The 20,369-nt window shown below is 45.5% G+C and overlaps 1 protein-coding gene across 6 annotated transcripts in view; it reads right to left on the bottom strand.

The window, feature by feature from the left end:
• Window positions 1–4,758: 4,758 nt before the first annotated feature.
• Window positions 4,759–20,369, bottom strand: part of LOC114143661 (golgin subfamily B member 1) — a 32,698-nt gene continuing 17,087 nt past the window's right edge. For 4 of the 6 annotated variants that reach the window (XM_028015914.1, XM_028015918.1, XM_028015919.1 and 1 more), the window contains exons 21-29: window positions 8,901–19,571; window positions 8,335–8,405; window positions 8,067–8,103; window positions 7,625–7,774; window positions 7,388–7,504; window positions 7,053–7,144; window positions 6,863–6,955; window positions 6,676–6,790; window positions 4,759–5,958 (exon numbers count right to left, since the gene is read on the bottom strand). In XM_028015914.1, the coding sequence (XP_027871715.1) occupies window positions 5,800–5,958; window positions 6,676–6,790; window positions 6,863–6,955; window positions 7,053–7,144; window positions 7,388–7,504; window positions 7,625–7,774; window positions 8,067–8,103; window positions 8,335–8,405; window positions 8,901–19,571 (11,505 nt within the window). In that variant the 3' untranslated portion in view covers window positions 4,759–5,799. The remainder of the gene's footprint in view (window positions 5,959–6,675; window positions 6,791–6,862; window positions 6,956–7,052; window positions 7,145–7,387; window positions 7,505–7,624; window positions 7,775–8,066; window positions 8,104–8,334; window positions 8,406–8,900; window positions 19,572–20,369) is intronic. The other 2 variants (XM_028015917.1, XM_028015916.1) reach the window with 2 other exon arrangements.

Here is a 20,369-nt window from a genome sequence, read left to right as displayed (position 1 = left end):
CAAAGGGTAAATAAAAAAACACAAAACTAAACAGAAAAAAAATGTCCAACTCATTCAGAGATATTCAAACACAAAATAAACAGAAATGAAAATATATTAAATATTAAAAACGTTGGAATAATTTAAAAAATCTAAGCAGCAGTAAAACATAAATAAACAGAAATCCTGGTGAAAATTGATCAACGGAGATGAAATAAAACAGAATGAGCAACTTCTGTTGCAATTAGTTGCTCTGGATTTTGCTCTGGGAGTCGGAGTAAAGGGGTGAATACATAATTCATATTTTTATTAGCTGAAAATATTGAAACCATGAATATGAATATTTCTTCTCTGTCACATAAAAACCCAATAAAACACAAATTCTGTTGATCTGATGTGAAAAAATGGATAAAAGTTTAAGAGTTAAAAATTTATTCAGAAAGATCAAAATTATTGTTTTTATTCTGAATTTTTCTGTCTTTTCTCAGGTTCTGGAGTCCAGAGCAGAACCCTGGTCAGACTGTTTCTGTCGGGTCGGTTCTGGACCGGATGATGACGTCACTGGGCTGAAACATTTATCTACCCGCCTGCGTCCCGGAAACACTGGAGACCAGCGTGGCCCCCTGCAAATAAACGGTCATCACCATGACAACGGCGATGGAAAGCCGAGCAGGATGCCGATCATGGCAACAGTGGCAGGCGGCCAGAGCAACAGGCCGGTTCGGCCCAGGACCAGGACCGAGTCCACAGCAACGAAACGGTTTCACCGGAGAGGCAGAGACTGCAGCCGCAGATCAGTATGGAAACCATCCACACTCTGGTCCCAGCGTGTGTGTGTGTGTGTGTGTGTGTGTGTGTGTGTCTCCACTGTAAATATTCACACTTCAGTGGAGCTAAAGGCTCCATCAGGATCAGAACCGCGGCTCTTTTTACTGAATCCTCCTCTTCACGTTTCCACTCTGCAGCCTCACGATTTCACCGCAAAATGATTTTACACGGCAGGAGGAGAAGATAACTGGCCTGAAAATCATCATCATCATCATAATCATAATAAACCTTAACGAGAACCAAACACAGACAGCTAATCTAATGTACGCAGTGCACCTGAACGCACCATGAGCCTATAGAACCAGAGAGCTGATGTCAGATTTACACGTTTAGATTGATTTTGATTTTATTTACACATATTTACTCTAAAAGTGATTTTTCTTTATTCGTCATGTCGGTTCCTGCTGCGTTCAGGGACTTTCTGATTATCTTACATCCTCAGAGTTTGATGTTTTCTCCACAACCAACCAGCAGCCAGAACCAGCCTGCTGCCTCTTACTGGTTCCTTACTGGTGGAAACTGGCCGACGTCTGGGAGAAAATCAAATGTTTTAAACTTCTGGTGCAGAAAAATCTTGAGAAGCGAAAAGTTCAGTCTGGTCAGACGTTCGTATGTTTGTGCTTTCAGAAGATGAACTCAAATTAAAATATGCAGATGAGATCATATTAGTTTAAGTTTCCCTGCAGTCGGTTTGTGGTAACTTGGCTGCTGTTGGATGTTTGTGTTTGATTTTAGGTCAGTTTCACATTTGACCTCAGTTTGTTCAGCAGTAACCAGATGACCTGACCTTGACCTCTGAAAGTTTATTGTTTCAGGAACTACACTAGACATATTCATACATTTAACTGTCTGAATATGTCAGTATTTCAGACATTTATTAAGCAAAAATCTGTCCATTAAGTTGAAAGTTCAGAATTTTGTGTGGAATAATTTGTTCTTAATTTTACTGGAGGTGTTAAACCTGCTGCTGTGTTTTAACTCTGGTGACTGAAAGCAGCTGCTGATGGAAACCTCTTCAAACATGTTGGAGCTTCTGCTGAACACGGACAGCAGTGGGAGGAGTCTGGATGTGTGGCGCTGGCGAGAGGAGTCGGGGGTCCTGCTGGGGAGGATCTGGTTCCTATGGCAACTAATGAGCCTCTCTGGGAGCGGGGTCATGCATGTAGCACATGAGGTAAAGACGCTGAAGCCGAAGCAGAAAATGAGAGCTGCGGCGCTTTATGTTGGCGTTTCTGGACTCCTGCAGGTCAGAGACCCGCAGCTGAGCAGGAGGATGAGGAGGGTGAGACGATGAAGAAACCAGAAACAGAAAAAAGACGAGGAAGAGGAGTCAGAGAAGTCTGAGTCGCTCCAGAGAGACGGTGATGACCGAGGCGTCTGTCCGGACACGTCCGCCCGCCCAAAGCAATTCCAGAGGCGACGAAAAGGCTGAGAGGTTTGATCACAGGCGTGATGGAGGAGCCTCCGCCCAGCTGCCTCCTCCTTACACCACCAGCACCACCAGCACCTCCAGCAGCAGGAGACCCAGTTACTAACTGGGACATTTTATAGGCCAGGCAGAAAAAACTCAGGACTAAAACAGGTAACAGAGAGTCCTGCAGACTGCAAACAATGAAAACAATGAAAACATCATCATCATCATCATCATCATCATCATCATCATCATCATCATGGCTGCCGCTGCACATTTAAAGCTCAAATCAGTTTCTCACATTTTAATTCTGTTGAAACAAAAACACATAATTTATTACATAAATTCATTAAAGAAGCTGGAATATCAAGATTTATATGGAGGGCCAAATATGTCATAATTCAACAAAAAAAAAATCACTTTAGTGAAATAAAGAAAATTTTTATCAGTATAATTATTTATGTTATGAGTAGAAAGCAATTTTGTTTTACAAAAAGCACAAATATTATGTATTGTGCAAAATAATTTTCTCATGGTTCCATGTTAAAGCTCATCGTGAATGTTTTATCTTTCACCTGTTACAGCCAGTAGGTGGCGCTAATGCAAACTGAAGTGGATCACCAATCAGATTTCAGAGGCGATTTAAAGGAACCACAGTAACAGTTTCACTGCTGAAAGGTGACGGTGGATTTAATGAAACTCCTTTTTCTGGTCGGGTTAAACCAGCTTTGATTCTGGGAGGTGATGAAACCAGTTTGGGCAAAAACCAGTTTGTCAGTTGATAGATATGACAAGTCCCATCTGTATTCCTGCTGTGTTAGATATCAGTTCTGATGATTTAATGACATGAGGATGAAGAATCATCCTGGATGTATCAGATCTGATGAAAACATCCTTCAGTGTTTGGCCTCCTTTCTGGCTCAGTCCGCCTCTGAAGGCACATTAATCATAGCAATTTCCCACATGCTTCTCTCCTACTCCTCTTCCTCTGTTCCTCCTGTGCTGGAAGCAACTGGGTCACCCTCAACTGGAGAACCGCTTTAAAGCTACCGGAGCAAACCGAGATGCAGATTTCCTTCTTTTATTAGAACCAAGTCTGAGCGGTTTCCATCACAAGCCTGGAAATCCAAAGCAAGTTGAATTCAGGTCGGAGTGAGACAGCATGGCTCAGGTTTTTAAATGTCCATGATTCATCCCTGTCAGCAATGGAAACTGGAGTCTAATATTGGACTTTATTGCTGAAAGAGACATAACTGACTTCTATAAAAGCTGCAATTCATCTCTGATCAGAACCTGAAGGTCATTTGAAGAACAGAGCAGAGAGAGAAGCCGTTTTCCTGAGGAAAACCCACTCAGCCTCCAACACGACGTCATGTTGAATGAGATCAGATCCAGTCTTAAAAGAGAAGAAAAGGGAACTTCTCCATAAATGATTTAAGACTCGGACGACTCGGCTCCCAGGCAATAAATTAATGATCACTTCCTGCAGCTGAAATAACTGGAAAAATGGACCAAATCTATGAGGAGACACAGATCCCACCTCTGTGACACCGTCAGCATGGGTGGCTCTGGTTATACTGGGAAATCCTGCACAGGACACTAACAGACTCCGCCCTCTTGTGGTTGAATGAACTCATTACATGAAACAAAATCCTTGGTGATAAAAAAAATCTCTTATTCTTGAATTTTAAGTAAAAATCTATCAAGTTAATATGAAACATAACATTTAAAAATAATTGTAGTTTAGCCTAAAAAGCAGAGGTTAATATGATTATTATTAATATGATTATTATGAGTAAGGTTTAGGGTACTGGGTCATCAGAACCAGTTCAGTTCAGGTAAACTGAATCAACCGAAGTTAATTAAATTTTCTGAGTTGTATTTACACCCAAACATCAACTAATTTATGCTCATTTTGTGAAATGTTCACAATTTAAACCTTTACTACTGTGACCATAGTGTTATCAATAACATCATGTATTATTTCTAATTTTTCCCATTTTACAAACAACAAAACTCATATCAGAGCAGTTTATAAGACAAACGGGTCCAATTCAACCAAACCTGCTCCAGACGGCACCGTTAACTAAAGTTAGCTGCGCTAAAGCACTAACCATAAACAATAGCTTAGCTAATGCTAACGCGGTACGCTGAAAACGATCTCAACCTGTATGTTGGGCCATTGTATCGACCAATCACAACTAGTCTTGTTAAGCTTTATTCAACTGAATGTTTGCAAACTGCCAACTAATTTAGTACTTCAGAATTTATCTGGGAAAAGTAATTTAGGGAAAGCTAAGTATGCCAAATGTTAGCAAAAATGCTACGGTGCAGAAAAAAAACTAGCTCATCTATTAGCGGCGGAGCACCAACTTCTGCTGGACAGCAGGAGCATCACTTTCCTCCAACTCAAAAAAAATAAGAACAGGTTGTTTCTTTTTTACAATTATAAAGCGAAAACGGCTTTGCATGTTAATAAAAAAATAATAATTCTCAACAGTGGCTTTAAGTTTAAAGCAGATAAAGAAGCAGTTGTGAAATGTGAGAAGTGATTGGATGAACTTTATTAACGTCTTTCTGAGATGATGAAGGATGAGCTGAAAAATGTCACTTTATTGCACAAAGTTTGACCTCGAGTCTCTGAGGCGTCGCCAACTCAGAAAAATAGACAGTAAAGAAAATATGTCATTTTTCAGTAGTTCACCTTTTTCCATAAATACATTCGGTTCCGTGTTTCACGCTGGAACCTCAAACTTTTATACAAGTAATTACAACTACGCAGCAGAACCGCAGCTTTTCCATAAACCGGATCAGTTTAGGATCCGGTTTCAGAAACCTTCTGATTTCATGGAAAAGGTACAGAGAGGAATATACAAACATAAATACATCATGTACAGCCCAGGTTCTGGATACTCATAAATACAGGAGGCTCTTAAATATCTGTGGATTATTTCAAATGGCACACATTGAGTTTCATCTCAGCATCGTTACCATGGATGCAGTTTCTCTGCCACCTTTGGCTTTAAAGGGAGCGGTGCTTGTGAGCTTCTATCAGTGCATAGTTGAAGTCAGCATTACGATTGATTATGTGCAACTCATGGCATCAGGCAGGGCGGGTGAAGCAGCGGGTGGGGTTGAGGATGTGTTCGCTCAGGAAGGCAACGGAGACGTTCAGTAGTGTTAACGGAGACCGGACGAAGGTTTAATCGTCTCGTCTCCTTTTCAGACACAAAAACCTAAAATTACGACTATTCAAGAACTCCAGCTCCTTCCTCTGATTATTAAATTGTAAGAAAACCAAAAGGAGAGCCATGATTAAAGGCTTGTTTTACACTGACATTCAATAATTCAGTTTAACAGAAAAACCTTGTTGCAGCTTCGCTCTCTACCGGTAGACAGAAGCAACGAGAAACCAGGGAACCGTTGCAGGAACTGTGCAGCTGTCTGGTGTTTAAATACTAGTGCAAGTGTCCTGTGGCCTGCAGGAGTTCAGAGAAGCTGCAGCTGGTGCAGCTCTGCTGGTTTTAGTGTTTTAACACAGAAACGCAGTTTGAAACGGCAGCAGACCCTGAGGGACTCCACTACCAGGCCCCGGTGAGGCACATCAGGACCACCACGTGTATCGTGAGCAGGTAAGCCAGGAAGAAATACCGAGAGCGAGCACGACCCGTCAGCAGCCTGGAGAAGTAGAGGCTGCGCCCCCTCAGCCACTGGCGACACGCCACCATGCCACCTTTCACCTGGAGGGGGAGACAAACCATCCATCAGGAAAAAAACACACTGAAGTTCCACCTGAAGAACTCCACACCAAACTAATGCCAGACCAGATGAGACAGGAGCTTACAGACCCAACCGGCTGGTCTTTAAATCTCCTGTACGCAGAATTAAATGTTCCCTGCAGTGCAATAAGGCAAGCCCAACTGTCATATAATCAATTACATGACAAGCCATATTTAGTCTACACTATATTTCTATTTCTATATTTATTTTCTACTTTTCATACCAGCCATCAGAAGAAGCTTTAGTGTAATATTATATTTTGACATGTTTTATAATGTTCAAGCTGTGATGGAGTTTTAGAGCCAGGCTAAGAATTTATTTTTAATTATAAGAATGAAGTCATAGTATTATGAGAATAAAGTCGTAAAATACAAAAATAAAATCAATATAATGACAATAAAGTTGATTTAATACAAGAATAAAGTCATAATAATGCAAGAGTAACTTATTCTCAATTTTTCTACTTTCCTCAGGTTATATTATGACTTTATTCTCATAATTTAAAATGATCTTAGTCTGTTTTATTTTTACCATCAGAAAAATACCAGCCAGTTTGGTGACAACCCGTTTTATTTGATTAATAGCCTGTAGGGGGCGCCGTTCAGTTCAAGCTTCCCTTGCTGTGAACATGTTGGTGTTTAACAGGAACGTTTAAAGAGTGTTTGAGTATTGCTGACCTTCCGTGTTATGAGCGGCTGGTTTGGGTCGAGGCTCAGAGCTTCCCAATCCTCCTCTGCTTCCATCTCGATGCTGAAGTCCCTCTGATTGTCTCTGGACAGGCCGGATGCAGCGCTGAGCAACAGAAACACATTTTAAAGCAGCTTTTCACAGCCGGACTCTGGGAGAGGTCTGTGAACGCCTCACCTCTTCGCTCTGTCCTCCGCCAGTCGCAGCGCCTCTTCTGCGCTCTCTCTCCTCGCTCGTTCATCAGCCAGACTCAGCTCCACCTCCACAAGTCTTCACACACACACACACACACACCATCAAGGTTCACTGATTTTACTGATTTCATGAAGGGAGGATCGTACAGGGATGAGATGAAAGATGTGGTCACCTCTCCCGGAGCTGACTGGCCTCTGCTGCCTCACTGACGGAGTCGCTGCTCCTCTCCTGAGGAGCTCCAGGAGCCACTTCAGCCGAGCCCTGCTGTGTGCAAACACCAGGCTTTAATCCAACATGTCTGCCTTGATGGCGTCAAATGGTGCAAACAAAACATGATGAGTTTTGTTTATTTAATTTATCAGGTTTTATCACCAAAGATCCAGTTTGTTTGTGGACAGAAGGTGCAAACAAAGCAGAAAAGATTAGTTTTAATCTTTGTGCCTCCATCTGGTGTAGAACTAGCAGCATTGATACCAGTGAAGGATGCAGGTGCTGTGGAGGTTCTACCTGGCCCTGGATCTGACTCTCCAGCCAGTGGCAGCGGTTCTGGCTGTCCCTGAGCGTTTGGGAAACGGCCCTCAGCTGGCCTGCGACCGCAGCTTTCTCCTCCACCGCCTGCTGCAGCTTCAGAGAGGAAGACGAGGGATGAAGGTGGATGAAAAGCAGGTCGTCTCTCAGAAGATCTCAACTTTGGTTTGACTGGTAGCTGTGAATGGCCTCCAGAGGAGCCGGGCTGTTTCCTACCTTGGTGTTGAGCTGATGGAAGTACTGGTCCCGCTGCTGGATCTCATAAACGCAGCGCTGCAGGTCTCTGTAGAGCTGCATCTTCTCAGCCTCTAACCGACTCACTGCCGCCTCCTGGCTGCTCTGGCCTGCCAGCGCAGCCGTTTCCTTCTGCATGAATGGAAAAAAAAACTAGATTATTTAGTGTTTTTACTAGAAATGAACTCATATTGTCACTAAGCATCCAAGGTTAAATAAAAACCCCATAAAGTTCCTCAGTTGTTTCATTACTTTAGGCTCAACTTTAAGGAGTCAGAGGAAACAAGAAAAAGGATAAAAATGACTGAAAAACATTCAAAGTTCAATGAAACGTTCTAAAAAAATCATGTGATAGAATGAAAAGCTACTAATATAGATGCTTGATTTGGAAAGAATAGAAATGTATTTTAGAAGAGCAGCTTACTTTAATGGGCAGGGTGTCCTTCCTCTCAGCTTCAGACCTAAACAGCAAGAATGAAAAAAATCATTCTTAATATCTGTAACTGCACTACAAAAGCCATGAAGCTAGAAAAAAATAGTTTTTATGAAGAAGCAGAATGATTTCAGGGTTATTTTCAAGGCTTTCTGAATGTAGAAAACAGATTAAAATGAAAACACTCCAATGATTTTCCAGTCCAGGCGTAAATCCCTCTAAAATTGGATTTTGATCCATAAGCAGGATGGTGTTTTACCTCAGATGTGCAGCGTTTTGCTGATAGCTGCTGGTAGACTGGTGAAGCTCATCAGATTTCATGTCCTTCACCTGCAGACATAGAGTCATGTCACAGATCATCAACAAGCTACGCAGAAATATGACAACATAGAAAAGAAATCAGGGCAACTTAAGGCATTTGTCCGAATGTCCTTTTAAACAAACACAGGAAATCCATCAACCATCAGTTAATCAACAAGCAACTAACTGAAAATGAGAAGGCAAGTAGCAAAACACAGCCAACCAATAGAAAACCAATAGGCAGTTAAAACTAGTAGCAAACCAACAAAAAACAAAAAGTCAATCAATATAAAAGCAGCAAACAGAAAACCAACAGGCAACCAATAAAAAACCAACAGCCAACCATCAAAATTAAAGCAACCAACAGAAAACCAACAACCAACTAACACAAAACCAACAGACAACCAACAGGCAACTTTTAGAAAAGCAACAGGCAATCATAAGGCAACCCACACTGATCCAGTAGTTAAGCAACATCTAATGATCCAGCAGTCAAACCAATATCAAGGTGATGACTCCACTTACCGGTCCATCATTCTCATCTTCCAAGGCACCGACGGCTTTTTCTTTTTCCAAGGTCGGGCTGAGAACCATCTCTGCACTCGACCCTTGTTTGGATTCAGCCACTCTTTTGGCTCCAGCCAGCTCATCCAGCAGCCGGTCGCGGTCATTCTGCAGGCTGGCCATGGATCTGGAGAACGCAGACAGCTGCCTGCTGAATGCGTTATTTTCCAGAACCACCTGTTTCAGCTCTCGTTCCTTCTCTGACAGGGACTTCGATAGTTCCTCCAACAACTTGCTCAGCTCCTCGTGTGCATCTTTGCCCTCTACAGCTTTTAATTTGAGAACAAGGATGTCTCTTTCTTTAGCATATCCGGCCAGGTCTGAAGACGCGTCCTGCAGACTGCGTTCAACCTTGTTCAGAGCCACCTGACTCTGCCGGAGTTCTTCGTCGTACCTGTTCCTGAGGGTCTTGAAGTCCTCGATGAGCTGGTCTCGGTCATTCTGCAGGGCAGCCATGGCTTTGCACAGAGACTCATTCTGAGCCTTCAGGTCTTTGTTTTGTGATTTAGCTTCAGCTAACTGCTGCTCCAAATCCAGCAAATCTTTGGCGAGCTCCGCCACTCTTTGATCTGCCGTCTCACGCTCGTTTCTCATCATCTCCACCTCCCGCTCGAAGGTGTCCAGCTCACTGTTGTATTTATCTTCAGCTTCAGCAAGTTTTTTGTCAGTCTCATCTTCCAACTGTTGCATTTTGCTTTTGAGCTCATCGACCGATGCTTTCTGGGAGAGCAGTTTCTGCTGGAGGTCGCTACATTCAGACGCCTTGGCCGCCACGGCGTCCTGTAAACTGGCAATGACCCTGCCCTCGTTAGTTGTCACTCTTTCAGCTTCCAGTTTGGAGACTTTACCCTTGAGTTCTTCATTCTCCGTTTTAATTGCATTACTGTCTTCTTGTTTCTCTTGGAGTTCCAGCCGAGAATCTCTGAGAAGCTTTTCAGTGGAAGCCTTCTGGATTTCCAGGTTTTTGATCACATCCTGCTGCTTCTGAAGCAGAACCTTCACCTGGTTGTCTTTCAGGGACAGTACCTGATTTAAATCCTCTCGGTAGCGCACTAGCTGAGCCCTGAGCATGGCGTTCTCAGAGTTCAGATCATCCATTTGATGCAACAACTTTCTGATTTCATGCTTAAAGCCTTTGCTTGCACCGCCCTCACCATCATGGGAACCTCCTTCATCCTTCAGCCCCAACTGACTCTTTGCCTCTAGTACTCTGTACTCAGACATCAGCTGCTCCCGTTGGCTCTGTAAAGACACCATCGAGTTCTTCAATGACTCGATCTTCATCTCCATCTGTTCCTTTTCTTGAACGGATCTGCTCACCTGAATTTCAAGACTTTTGACCTTAGCCTGAAGTCCTCTTATGCCTTTGTCCAACCTTTCCCTTTGGTAGCGTGACGACGTGAGTCTGTCTTCGTAAACAGACACCTGGTTGCGATAGTTAGCCTGGAGTTGCTCCAGATACCCAGACATCTGGCCATCTTTGCAGGAAAGCAGGGAGGAGATCTCGGCATCTTTGCCCTGAAGGAGTGTTTTCAGTTGAAGTGCAATGCCCAGCTGCTTGTCAAAGTCAGCCTGAATTCTGTCCCGTTCGGTCTGTAAAAGGTGCAGCTGAGCTTCTGTGTCAGCATTGAGCTTCTCCATCTGCTGAAGACGAGGCTGCAGCTGGGAGAGCTCGTCCTCTCTCTCTGCCAGCTGTCGGTTCAGACCGTTCTTCTCTTGCTCCAATCTTTCCACTCGACCACTGAGTTCCTTGACCTGAACAGTCATGAGCTCCAAATTCTCACTCACTTCAGCGTTGGTTGCGCTTACGATAAACATCTGGCGCTGATGAGCGGCGGCAGCAACTGAGTACTCATTCAACGTCCTTTCCAGTCTTAGTTTAGCCACTCGAAATTCATTCACTTCCTTTTCTTTCTTCCTCAGATCCTCCAGGGACCTTGTGATGGTTGACCCTTGTTCCAGCAGTTGCTTGTCCTTCTGATGGAGGCTCTTCTGGTACAAATCATCCCAGAGTCTGGAGGTGTCAGCCCCATGTGGAGTGGAAGTCAGAGCAGAAAGCTTGGCTTCGCTGGTCTCAACCGCTCTCCTCAGGGTGTTTATCTGGAGATCTTTAGAGTGCAACTCCTGGATCAGTTCATCCACTCTTTCATTTTCCTTCTCTCTCAGATTCTTCAGCTCGTCAACTTGTTGCTGTAGCTGATTCTGTATGAAGGATTGTCTTTGTGTTTCTTCAATATGTTGTGACGATTTAGTTTCCTCTATCTGTTTAACGCTCTGGGATATCTGAAGAGCCAGCTGCTCCCTTTCAGACTCGGTACTTGTGATTTTTTCCTCTGCCTCCTCGAGAAGCTTCCTGATATTTACCGACTCGGATTCGAGTCTCTTACTACTCTCCTCCGATGCCGACATCTTCTCAGAGTTCTTCTTCAGCTCTTTCTCCAAATGTTCACAGGTTGACTGTGAACTCTTCAGGGAGTTTTCCAGATCTAGAATCACCTCTTGGTACCGGATGCAGTTTTGTTGGAGCTGATTTATCTCCTGATGCTTTTCTTTGAGCAGCTCTTGCAGCTCCTTCTTCACGTTCTTGGATCCCTCGCTGCCTCTCTGAACAGTCTTGAGTTTCTCCTCAAACTCTCTAACCAACTTGAGCTGCTCCTGCTCTTTTTCTCGACGGACCTGATCGCTCATCTCCCTGCTTGATGTAAGCTGCGCCGTCAGCTGAGCGTTCTGGGTTTGCAGGACATTGACGGACTCTGTCAACTCATCAATTCTTTCTGAATTCTTCAGGATCACAGTTTCCAAATATTCATTCTCGTTTTTCACCTTGTCCGAAATCTCTTGGGTGTTCTCCAGCTCCTCCTGCAGCAGTGTCTTGTCGTCCTCCAGGATTCGGACCTTCTCGTTCAGACTGATCTTCTCCTGGTTGTGCTTGTTGAGAATATCTCGGAGCTCTTTGATCCCATCATCTCGCCTTCCCAGCTCCAGTTCCAGCTTCTTCTGGATTTCTTTTAGTCTTTCAGAAAGATCCGCCTTCTCCTTTTGCAGCAGATTGCTTATTTCCAGCTGAGAGCTCAGTTCTGTTTTCTGTGCTTCAATTTGTGCTGTCAGTGAGTTATTCAAACTGAGAGCTTCATCGAGCTTCAGCTGCATATTGTTTGCGTTGTTATTTGATTCCAAGTGCTTCTCCTCCAGAGAACAACTCGCTGCCTCTAGTTTTTCAGCCAGCTGGATGTTTTCTGCCTGAATCGCTGAGAGTTTCTCTCCAAGTTGGGAAATCTCTGCCTCCAGGTGCCGGTTTGTGTCTCTTAGTTCGGACACCGCCACCTCCTGGTTTCCATCAAGCTGTGAGATTTGCTTTTGAAGATTCTGATTCTCTTCCTCCAGGTTCTCGATCTTCTGGCGTTTCTCTTTGGAGAATTTGTGCATCTTCTCTTTAATCCTCTCATTTTCCTCCTCCGCCGCTTGGGCTCGCTTTTCCAGGATCTCCTTCTGGGTCTCCTGATTGTGGATTCTTTTCAGAGCTTCCTGACGCTCTCTCTTGGCTCCTTCCAACAGCTGCCTCATCTTGTCCATCTCACTGCTCACGTTTTCGTACGCTTGCAGCAGAGACTCATACTCTTGCTTCAGCTCGGCATGCTTTGACTTCCATTTGGTCAGCTCCTCGGTTTGGGAGTCTTTGAGCGACTCGAGCTGGCAGGAGAAGGCCTGTTTCTGCTGTGTGATGCTCTCGATGGTTGACTTCAAACTGTCGCAGGCTGCAGACAGGCTGCGGTTGTCGTTCAAGATGCAATCAACATCAGCGACCAGCGCGTCTCTTTCTTTGAGGACAGATGATGCAGAACCTTCCAGCTCCACGTTCTGATGCTTCAGCTTCAACAGGGATGACTTCAGATCCAGGAACTCTGCTTCCTTTGCTTCCTGTTGAGCAGACAACTTCTCAACTTCTTCCTTCAGCGAGGCGTTTTCCTTCATCAGATCTTTTCTGGAAACTAAAGCTGCTTGAAGTTTCCTGGTTAGAAGTTTGGTTTGGTTATCTTCTTGGGATCTCTGAAGCCCCTCCGCTTCGGTTCTCACCTTTTCAACTGTAACTTCATGCATTTTGATTTGGTGAACCAGCTGCAGCTCCAGTGAAGTGATTAGTTGATCTTTCTCTGAAACTTGAGCCTGAGACACTGACAAAGCTTCATCTTTCTCCTTCAGTTTCACTTCAAAGTTTTCTGCACAATTGCAAGAGTAAGCAACATGGTCTCTGTTGACTTCATCTTTCTCCTTTACATTCTGCAGTTTCAGTGCAGCCATTTCACCTTTCAGCTCACCGATAAACCTGTCCAAGTTTTCTTTATCCTCCTTCAAAAACTCCATTTCTTGTTGGATTTCTGTGAAGTTTAGCTTCACCTTTTCAGTTTCTTTAACCAAAACATCTTTTTCTTTCTCCGTTTCTGTTAACGTCTTTTGGATTGCTAAATACTCTGAAGATTTCTGTGAAAGTAAACCAACTGCTTCGTCCAGTTGAGTTCTCAGCTGATTGCTTTGTTCCAACATGGCTTCCTTTTCTTTCATTAACATGTGAAGCTTTTCCTCGTTTGCTCGCTTCTCTTCCTGGAGTTGGTTCTCTAAAGTCACAGTTCTGTCCAATAACTCCTGATTCTCCTGATGCCCAGCTTGATATTTCTCCATCTCGTGGGTTTTCCGTTCTACTTCTGCCTGAGCTTTCTCCAGGTCGCTCTGAACTCTCTGCAAAGTCGACTTTAAAGCAGCTTCTCTTTCTTCAACCTGAGCAAAAGCTTCGTTTTTATCAGCCATTTCAAGAGAAATGCTCTCAAACCTGGACCTCATGGTTTCCAGAGACACTTTGACGTCTTGCAGAGTTTTGTCCTTCTCCTCGATGAGCCGTCTTAAGGAGTTCGCTTCATCTAGATAAGAGGTAGAAGTTTTATGGAGCTCATCCAGCTCCTCTGCCTGCAGCTGGTGTTGTGCTAATAGAGCCTCGTGCTTTTCTTTCAGCTCAGATAGCTCTTGAGTAAGTTTCTTCTCATTTTCTTGAGCCTTCTTTAGTGTTTCCTTGCGTGCCAGCAGTGCAGCCTGGGCCTTTTTCTGCAGAGCAGCTTTTTCTTGCTTCATCTGTGCCCGCTCCACCTCCAGATCTGCAGCAGCGGAGGAAGACTTGTCCTTCAGCTCGTCCTGGAATGTCTTCGTTTCGTTCTGAAGCTCCTCTAGTTTCTGTATCAAATTGTTTCTTTCTCGTTCGATGTCTTCTGCTCTGGACTGAAGCTCCTCAATGGCAGAGTTTTTCTCCTTAACTTTTTCTAAAGCGTCACACAAGCTCTCCTCTTTTTCCATTAATGTGCTCTGCAGCATTTGTTTTTCGGATTGTAATTGCTCTGCAGCTCTTTCACCAACTGCTTTGTGTTCAAGTCTCTCCGTGTCAAGAACAGAAATTTTTTCTTCATACGTTTGTTTCATTTCATTCAACTTTTCCTGCAAAACATACATTTTATTGTTCTGTCCTTCTTCCTTTTGCTTCTCGTACTCATCAATCCTTTTCAGCAGATCTGTTCTCACAACCAGAGCAGCCTGAAGTTTCTTCTTCATGGTTTCCTTCTCTTTGGATGCAGCAGAAAGCTCCTTCTGCAGATCCTCTGCTTCCTTTCTGAGCTGAAGCTTCTCAGAGTTCTCCTTCTGAAAACATGAAAGTTGTTCCTGTAGCTGCAGAGAAATCTCCTGCTGAGCACGCTCCATGTTCTCCAGCTGCGCTGACAGGGAGGCGTTTTCCTCCACCAGCTTCAGCCTCTCGTTTGAGGCGGACTCGATGAGCTGAGCGATAGAGGCGTCTTTATCCTTCAGCTGCTGGCTGAGAGAGGAGAGCAGCTCCTTCTGCTGGCTGACCTGGAGGCTCATGCAGCTCATCTGTTCATCTAAGGATGTGTTCTTCTGCAGCTCTGCATGAAGCTGAGCCTGTAAATTCTCCAGAGCTTCCTGTTTCTTCTCATCGCTGCTCCTTTGATTCTGCAGCCGTGCACCAGTTTCAGCCAGGTCTCTTTCCACAGCGTTTATCTCAGCTTGATGACTCTCGTGTACCTTCTTTATCAAGACTTGCAGTGATAATTCTTCTTGGTTTACTGCAGCAGATCTATCAGAAGAGTCCGTTTCAGTGTTGTTTTTCAGAATTCTTCGTAGCTCGTTGTCTGCAGCTGATAGCGCCTGCTGCAGGCTCCGGTTCTCATCCTCCCTCTCCCGGATGGAAGCCAGAACTCCCTCCAGCTGGACTCTGGATGCCGATGCCTCCAGCTCTTTAGCGCTCAGCTGGTCTGAACCTTGCATGACTGCAGCTGACGCCTCTGCTAATCTGTCCTGCAAACCGTCTAAGTCTTCCTTCAAAGCATTAACTTTAACATCTTTGGATTTCATTTCAGTTTTGAGACGTTCTAATTGTTCTGTGAGCAGACTCTTGTCCTGCTTCTCCCTGTCCAGCAGCGACAGCCACTCCTTCTCAGAGTCCTGCAGAATCTGCTCTATTTTTTGTATGTTTTCTTTCAACTGAGACAGTTCTTCGTCTTTGCCACTAACCTTGGCTTGTAGGCTCTGCTCCAGCTCTTCCCTCTCCGCCTGCAGCTTGCGGTACTCCTCCCTGGACAGCCGCAGCTCCTCGCTCAGACTCTTGTTGCGCTCTTCCAGTTTCTGCATCTCTGAGATCAGCTGCGCCGCCTGCTTGGCCTGAGCGCCGTACTGGTTGTTTATTGCGTGAAGAGCCATCTCTCTCTGCTCCAGGTTCTCGGTCAGAGCGTTCATCTGCTCTGTGACCTGAAGATGTTGGGATTTAAGTCTTTCTATTTCAACCGTCAGCTGAGTTACACTTGCCTGATGGGCGTCCTCTTTCTCTTTGGACAGGCTGGAGTTCAAGGCTTGGCTTCTGTCCAGCTTGTCCCTGATCAGAGACACCTCCGTCCTCAGAGTCTCCACGGTGGTTTCTGCCGTCTGGCGCCCTCTGCTGGAATCGTCCATTTGTGCTCGAAGGTCGTCGACCTCCTCTGTCCGTTCAGCAAGGCGCTTCCTGACGTCCTGCAGCTCCTCCAGGGATTGGGCGTACTTTTCCTGTAGGTTGGTGAAGGCGCGCTGCATCTCCTCTGCTGACCTCTTCAGGTTTTCAGACTTGGCAGACAGCAGCTGGTTCTGACTCTGCAGCTGGGACGCCATCTCTGTGCTTTCCATGAACTGCGACTTGAAGAGCGAAGCCTCGTCGGCTCTCCTCTGAGCTTCCTCCACAGAGCGGGATCGCTCCAGGAGGGCAGCATCTTTTTCTCCCAAAGCCGCCCTGAGTCGTTCCGCCTCAGAGGCCTGGACCTGCAGGGAGCTGCTGAGCTTAGAGACGGATTCCTCCAGGTGAGATATTCTCTCTTTCAGGCTGTCGCACTCGGCCTCTTTGCCTTGCAGATGGGAGTTGAGGTTCTCCACGGTGGCGGTCGAGTGACTCTGATACTCGAGGCTCGACTGCTCCTTCTTCTCCAGGGCGTCTTTCAGCACGCCTGACTCTGAGGTCAGAGTTTCTACCTGACCTCTGAGGTTGGAGGTTGTCTCCTGCAGCTCTGACAGCTGTTTTTGCAGAGTGTCGTTGTGATCTTTGATCTGCTTCAGCTGCTGGTCCTGCTGCTGGATAAAAGCTTGCAGTTTCTCCAGGTTTTCATCCTTTTCCTGCATGGTGGATCTCATCGTCTCCGCCTCTGACTGGACATTTCTGAGCTCCTTCTCTCTGTCTGAGATTTCTGCTCTCAGTCTGCTGATGAGCTCCAGCTCGCTCGCCATTTTCTGCAGCTCAGCCTTCAGCCTGCAGTTCTGGTCCGTCAGCGCCTGCATGCCATCCCTCAGGTCGGTCACCTCGGCCTCGCTCTGCTGCAGCTGCTGCTCATTCTCTGCAGAGAGTTTCTGCAGGGAAGCTTTTAAACTGGAGATCTCCGCCTCCATCTCTGCGGCGCTCTGGTTCATGGCTCCGATCTGACTGCTGAGTGAAAACACTGACTCGCTGCGTTTCTTCAGCTCCTCTCTCTGACTCTGGAGCTGGTGAGTGACCTCCTGGAAGGCCTGCTCTTTCTGCTCCAGCTGCTGTCGCATCTCACACGTTTCTCTCCTGACTGACTCGGCTTCTTCCTGCAGCTTCGACGCCAGCTCTCTCTGAGTCAGAAGCTCGTTCTGATAAACTCGACATTCCTCTGCCATCTGGTTGAGCGTGGAGTCTTTCTCCATCAGCGCGGCCTTCAGAACCGAGCCCTGCTCCTGCAGCATGGACACGGTGTCCTGGAGCTGCAGCAGCTGGTTCTGCCGGGCCTCCAGCTGGGTTCTCTGCTCAGAGACGGTTTTCTCCGTGTCTTTCAGCTGACTGACCTGCTCCTGTAAACTCTGGAGGTGTTCCTCCGTCTCCCGCAGCGATCTGGACAGACGAGCGCATTCATTTGTCTTCTCCAGCAGACCTGCAGAGTTTGACTCTTGGCTTTCAGTCAGGATCTTCCTCAGCTCCTCTTTCTCATCGGTCAGAGCGCTGATTGTTTTCTGATTGTCTTGGATTTGGTTTTCGAGGCTGGAAGCTTTTTCCTGGAGGAAACTTTTCTCAGCTGCTAAGTCAGAAACCAGTTGGCTGTTTTTCCCTAACTCTTCCTGTAATCTCTGATTATCAGCCGTCAGATTGATAATCTGAGTCCTGATCTGGGAGTTCTGCTCAGCAGATGCTTCCAGTTGTTGGGTAAGCTCAGAAACCGTCTGTCTTTGTTGAGAAATCTGGTTTTCTTTGGATTCGCAGGCGAAGCGGAGGTTCTGGTTTTCCTCGGTGAGAGTCTGGAGGTGGGAATTTAAATCATCCAGTTTAGTTTTCCTCCACTCCGCCTCAGATTCCAGTTTTCTGGTATTTTCTCTGAAGACGTTAACTTGGTCGTTCAGAGACTTCACCGCCTGGTTTCTGTCGTTCAGTTGGTCTTTGTGGGTTTGACACGTTTCCTCCTGCTCTTTAAGTCGGTGCTTCAGCTCAGAAAGCTCCTCGTTCAGGGATCCAGCTTCAGCTTCCAGCCGGGATTCTTCTTCTTCCTTCTGTTTCAGCATCCGGTCCTTCTCCATCAGCCCAGACTTCAAACTGGACTCTTGTTCTCGGAGCAGAAACAGCGTCTCCTCCAGCTGCGTCAGCAGACTTTGTTGCGTTTCGGTTTTGGACTGAAGGTCAGCGGCGGTTCGCTCCGTTTTCTCCACCTGCAGCCTCATCCGGCTCGCCTCCTCCTCCTTCTCCCTAAGTGCCTCCAGCAGACGGCTACATTCGTTGGTTTTTTCCAGCAGGAGCTCTGAGTTGGAGCTATTGCTTTGCTCTATGACTTGGTTTAAATCCTCTCTCTCTCTCTGCAGCCCTTGAATGACTCTGTTGCTGTCAGAAAGCTGCGTCTCCAGCGCAGATATTCGGGTCTGGAGGGAATCTCTCTCGGCTGTAACTTCTGAAACGGTTCTGATGCGTTCGCTTGCTTCCAGCTGCAGTTTGTCTCTGTGTTCGGTGATGACCTGAAGCTGTTCCTCCAGACTGCCGTTAAGCTGAAGAGCAGATGTAACTCTTTCATGGAGCTCGTCTGTTTGGCGTCTCTGAAGCTCCAGTTCTTCTTTCAGCCCTTTAAGTTTTCCCTCCAGCTCTTGTTTTTGAGTCTCTGTGCTTTTTAAGATCTCCTCGACTTTGGAGAAGCCTTCAGATTTATTTTGGATCTCATTGTTCAACCTAGCCTTCTCTGAGTCAAACTTCTGCCTCTCCTCTTCCACCAGTTTATCTGCCGTCCTGATTTGCTCTTCCAGAGATCTTATTGCTTCAAGTTTCTCCTCTAATCTACTGGATAATCTCTCAACCTGGTTGCCGTATTTCTCCACCTGAGCTAAAAGTGTGTTTTGCTCGTCTTTAGAGGATTTCAGCTCCCTTTCCTGAACCTGTTCCTTATCCTTCAGCTCCTGCTGCAGTTTTTCGCTGATCGTGTTTTTGTCCTGAAGCTGCAGGACTTTTCCTTCGGACTCCTGCAGCTTTTGTGCTGAGACGTTGAGCTGCTCCTTCAGGGAGGAGATGTGAGTCTCGCATTCGGAGAGATGATTCCTTTGGCTCACATTCAGCTTCTGGATGTCGCCTCGCAGCTCCTGGATGGTTTTCTTGTCGCCTTCGGCCTGCTGCAGCAGATGCTCCACCTCAGCCACCTTAGATTCTCCTTCCTCTTTGGTTTTCTCCAGCTCCGCCTCGGCATCCTTCAGCTTCCCCATCAGTTCTGTGATTTTGCCGTTCAGGGTTTGCTGGTCGGAGTTCTGCGAGTCCCTGATGATCGTAGCTTCCCGCTCAGCCTTCCTCAGAGCGTTCTCCACCTGGACCAGGCTCTCCTCTTTCTCCTTGACCTCCTGCTTCAGCAGGCTGAGCTGCTCGGCGTACTCGGCCATGTTCCCGGCCAGGCTGGATATTTCTCTGTCCTTCTCCAGCAGAACGTCCTTCAGACTGTCGATTTCCCGCTCGCAGCTCTGGAGGTCGTGGATCAGTTGGGCTCGCTCTTCCAGGTGAGTCGTGTTCAGCTTGTCCAACTCCTCACTGGTCTGGTCCAGCTCCGCTTGGAGCGTTTCTATGGTAACCTCTTGCTTTTGGGCCTGAAAATGGTTTTAAAAATAAGTTTTAAGTTATTATGCTCAATTCATTCAAGAAATGACACAAAAACACTAAAATTAGCAAATTATTTGTGAAAAATTACGTCTTTATCCGCATTTATTGGAACCTCCGAAAGGATTTATGAAATCAAACGCTCCTTTTCAGCAGCTGCATCATTTCATATCGAAAAGTTTGAAAAATTGTAATTTATGACTGAAGCAATAATCATGATATAAATACAAAAAATGCAGTTTTAACTAAGTTTAAACTATTAATTTCCTGATTTTGTAGATCATAAATTAGATTTGAAACTTTCTTCAAAATTGGAAAGACTGGAAAACATTTTAATCAAACAAAGCTGATTGTGTTAGAATCAGCTTAGGACAATTCCTCCTGGGGTAAATCTGTCCAAATCTACGAGCAGAGGAATAATCAGGGAGTTTAAAGCTGCAGAGCGACATGTTGGTGTCACCATGTCGCCATAACAACCGTTAGATCATTGATGTCCAAACCGTTTCACCAGAGAGCCACGGAAATGCAGTCATTTTTATTAAAAACTCCAAAAATAACTGAGCATGCAATATTTTAGTGAAACATGTGGCTATTTTAGAAAACAAAGTGATCTTTATGTTATTGTAAATTTAAAACAGAATTTTGTAGATTTGCCAAAACAAACCGGAATGCAAAAAAAATAAAAAAATAAAAAGTTTCCGCCCAACCATTACAAACGTAAACATGTGGAGACGAAGATCTAAAACTCCAGGAGGAGCCATGAACATTAATAAAACATCTGGCAGGAA

The sequence above is a fragment of the Xiphophorus couchianus genome, chromosome 4 (assembly GCF_001444195.1).
Source record: "Xiphophorus couchianus chromosome 4, X_couchianus-1.0, whole genome shotgun sequence".
NCBI classification, from domain to species: Eukaryota; Metazoa; Chordata; class Actinopteri; order Cyprinodontiformes; family Poeciliidae; genus Xiphophorus; species Xiphophorus couchianus.
This window is presented reverse-complemented; position numbering and strand designations above follow the sequence as displayed.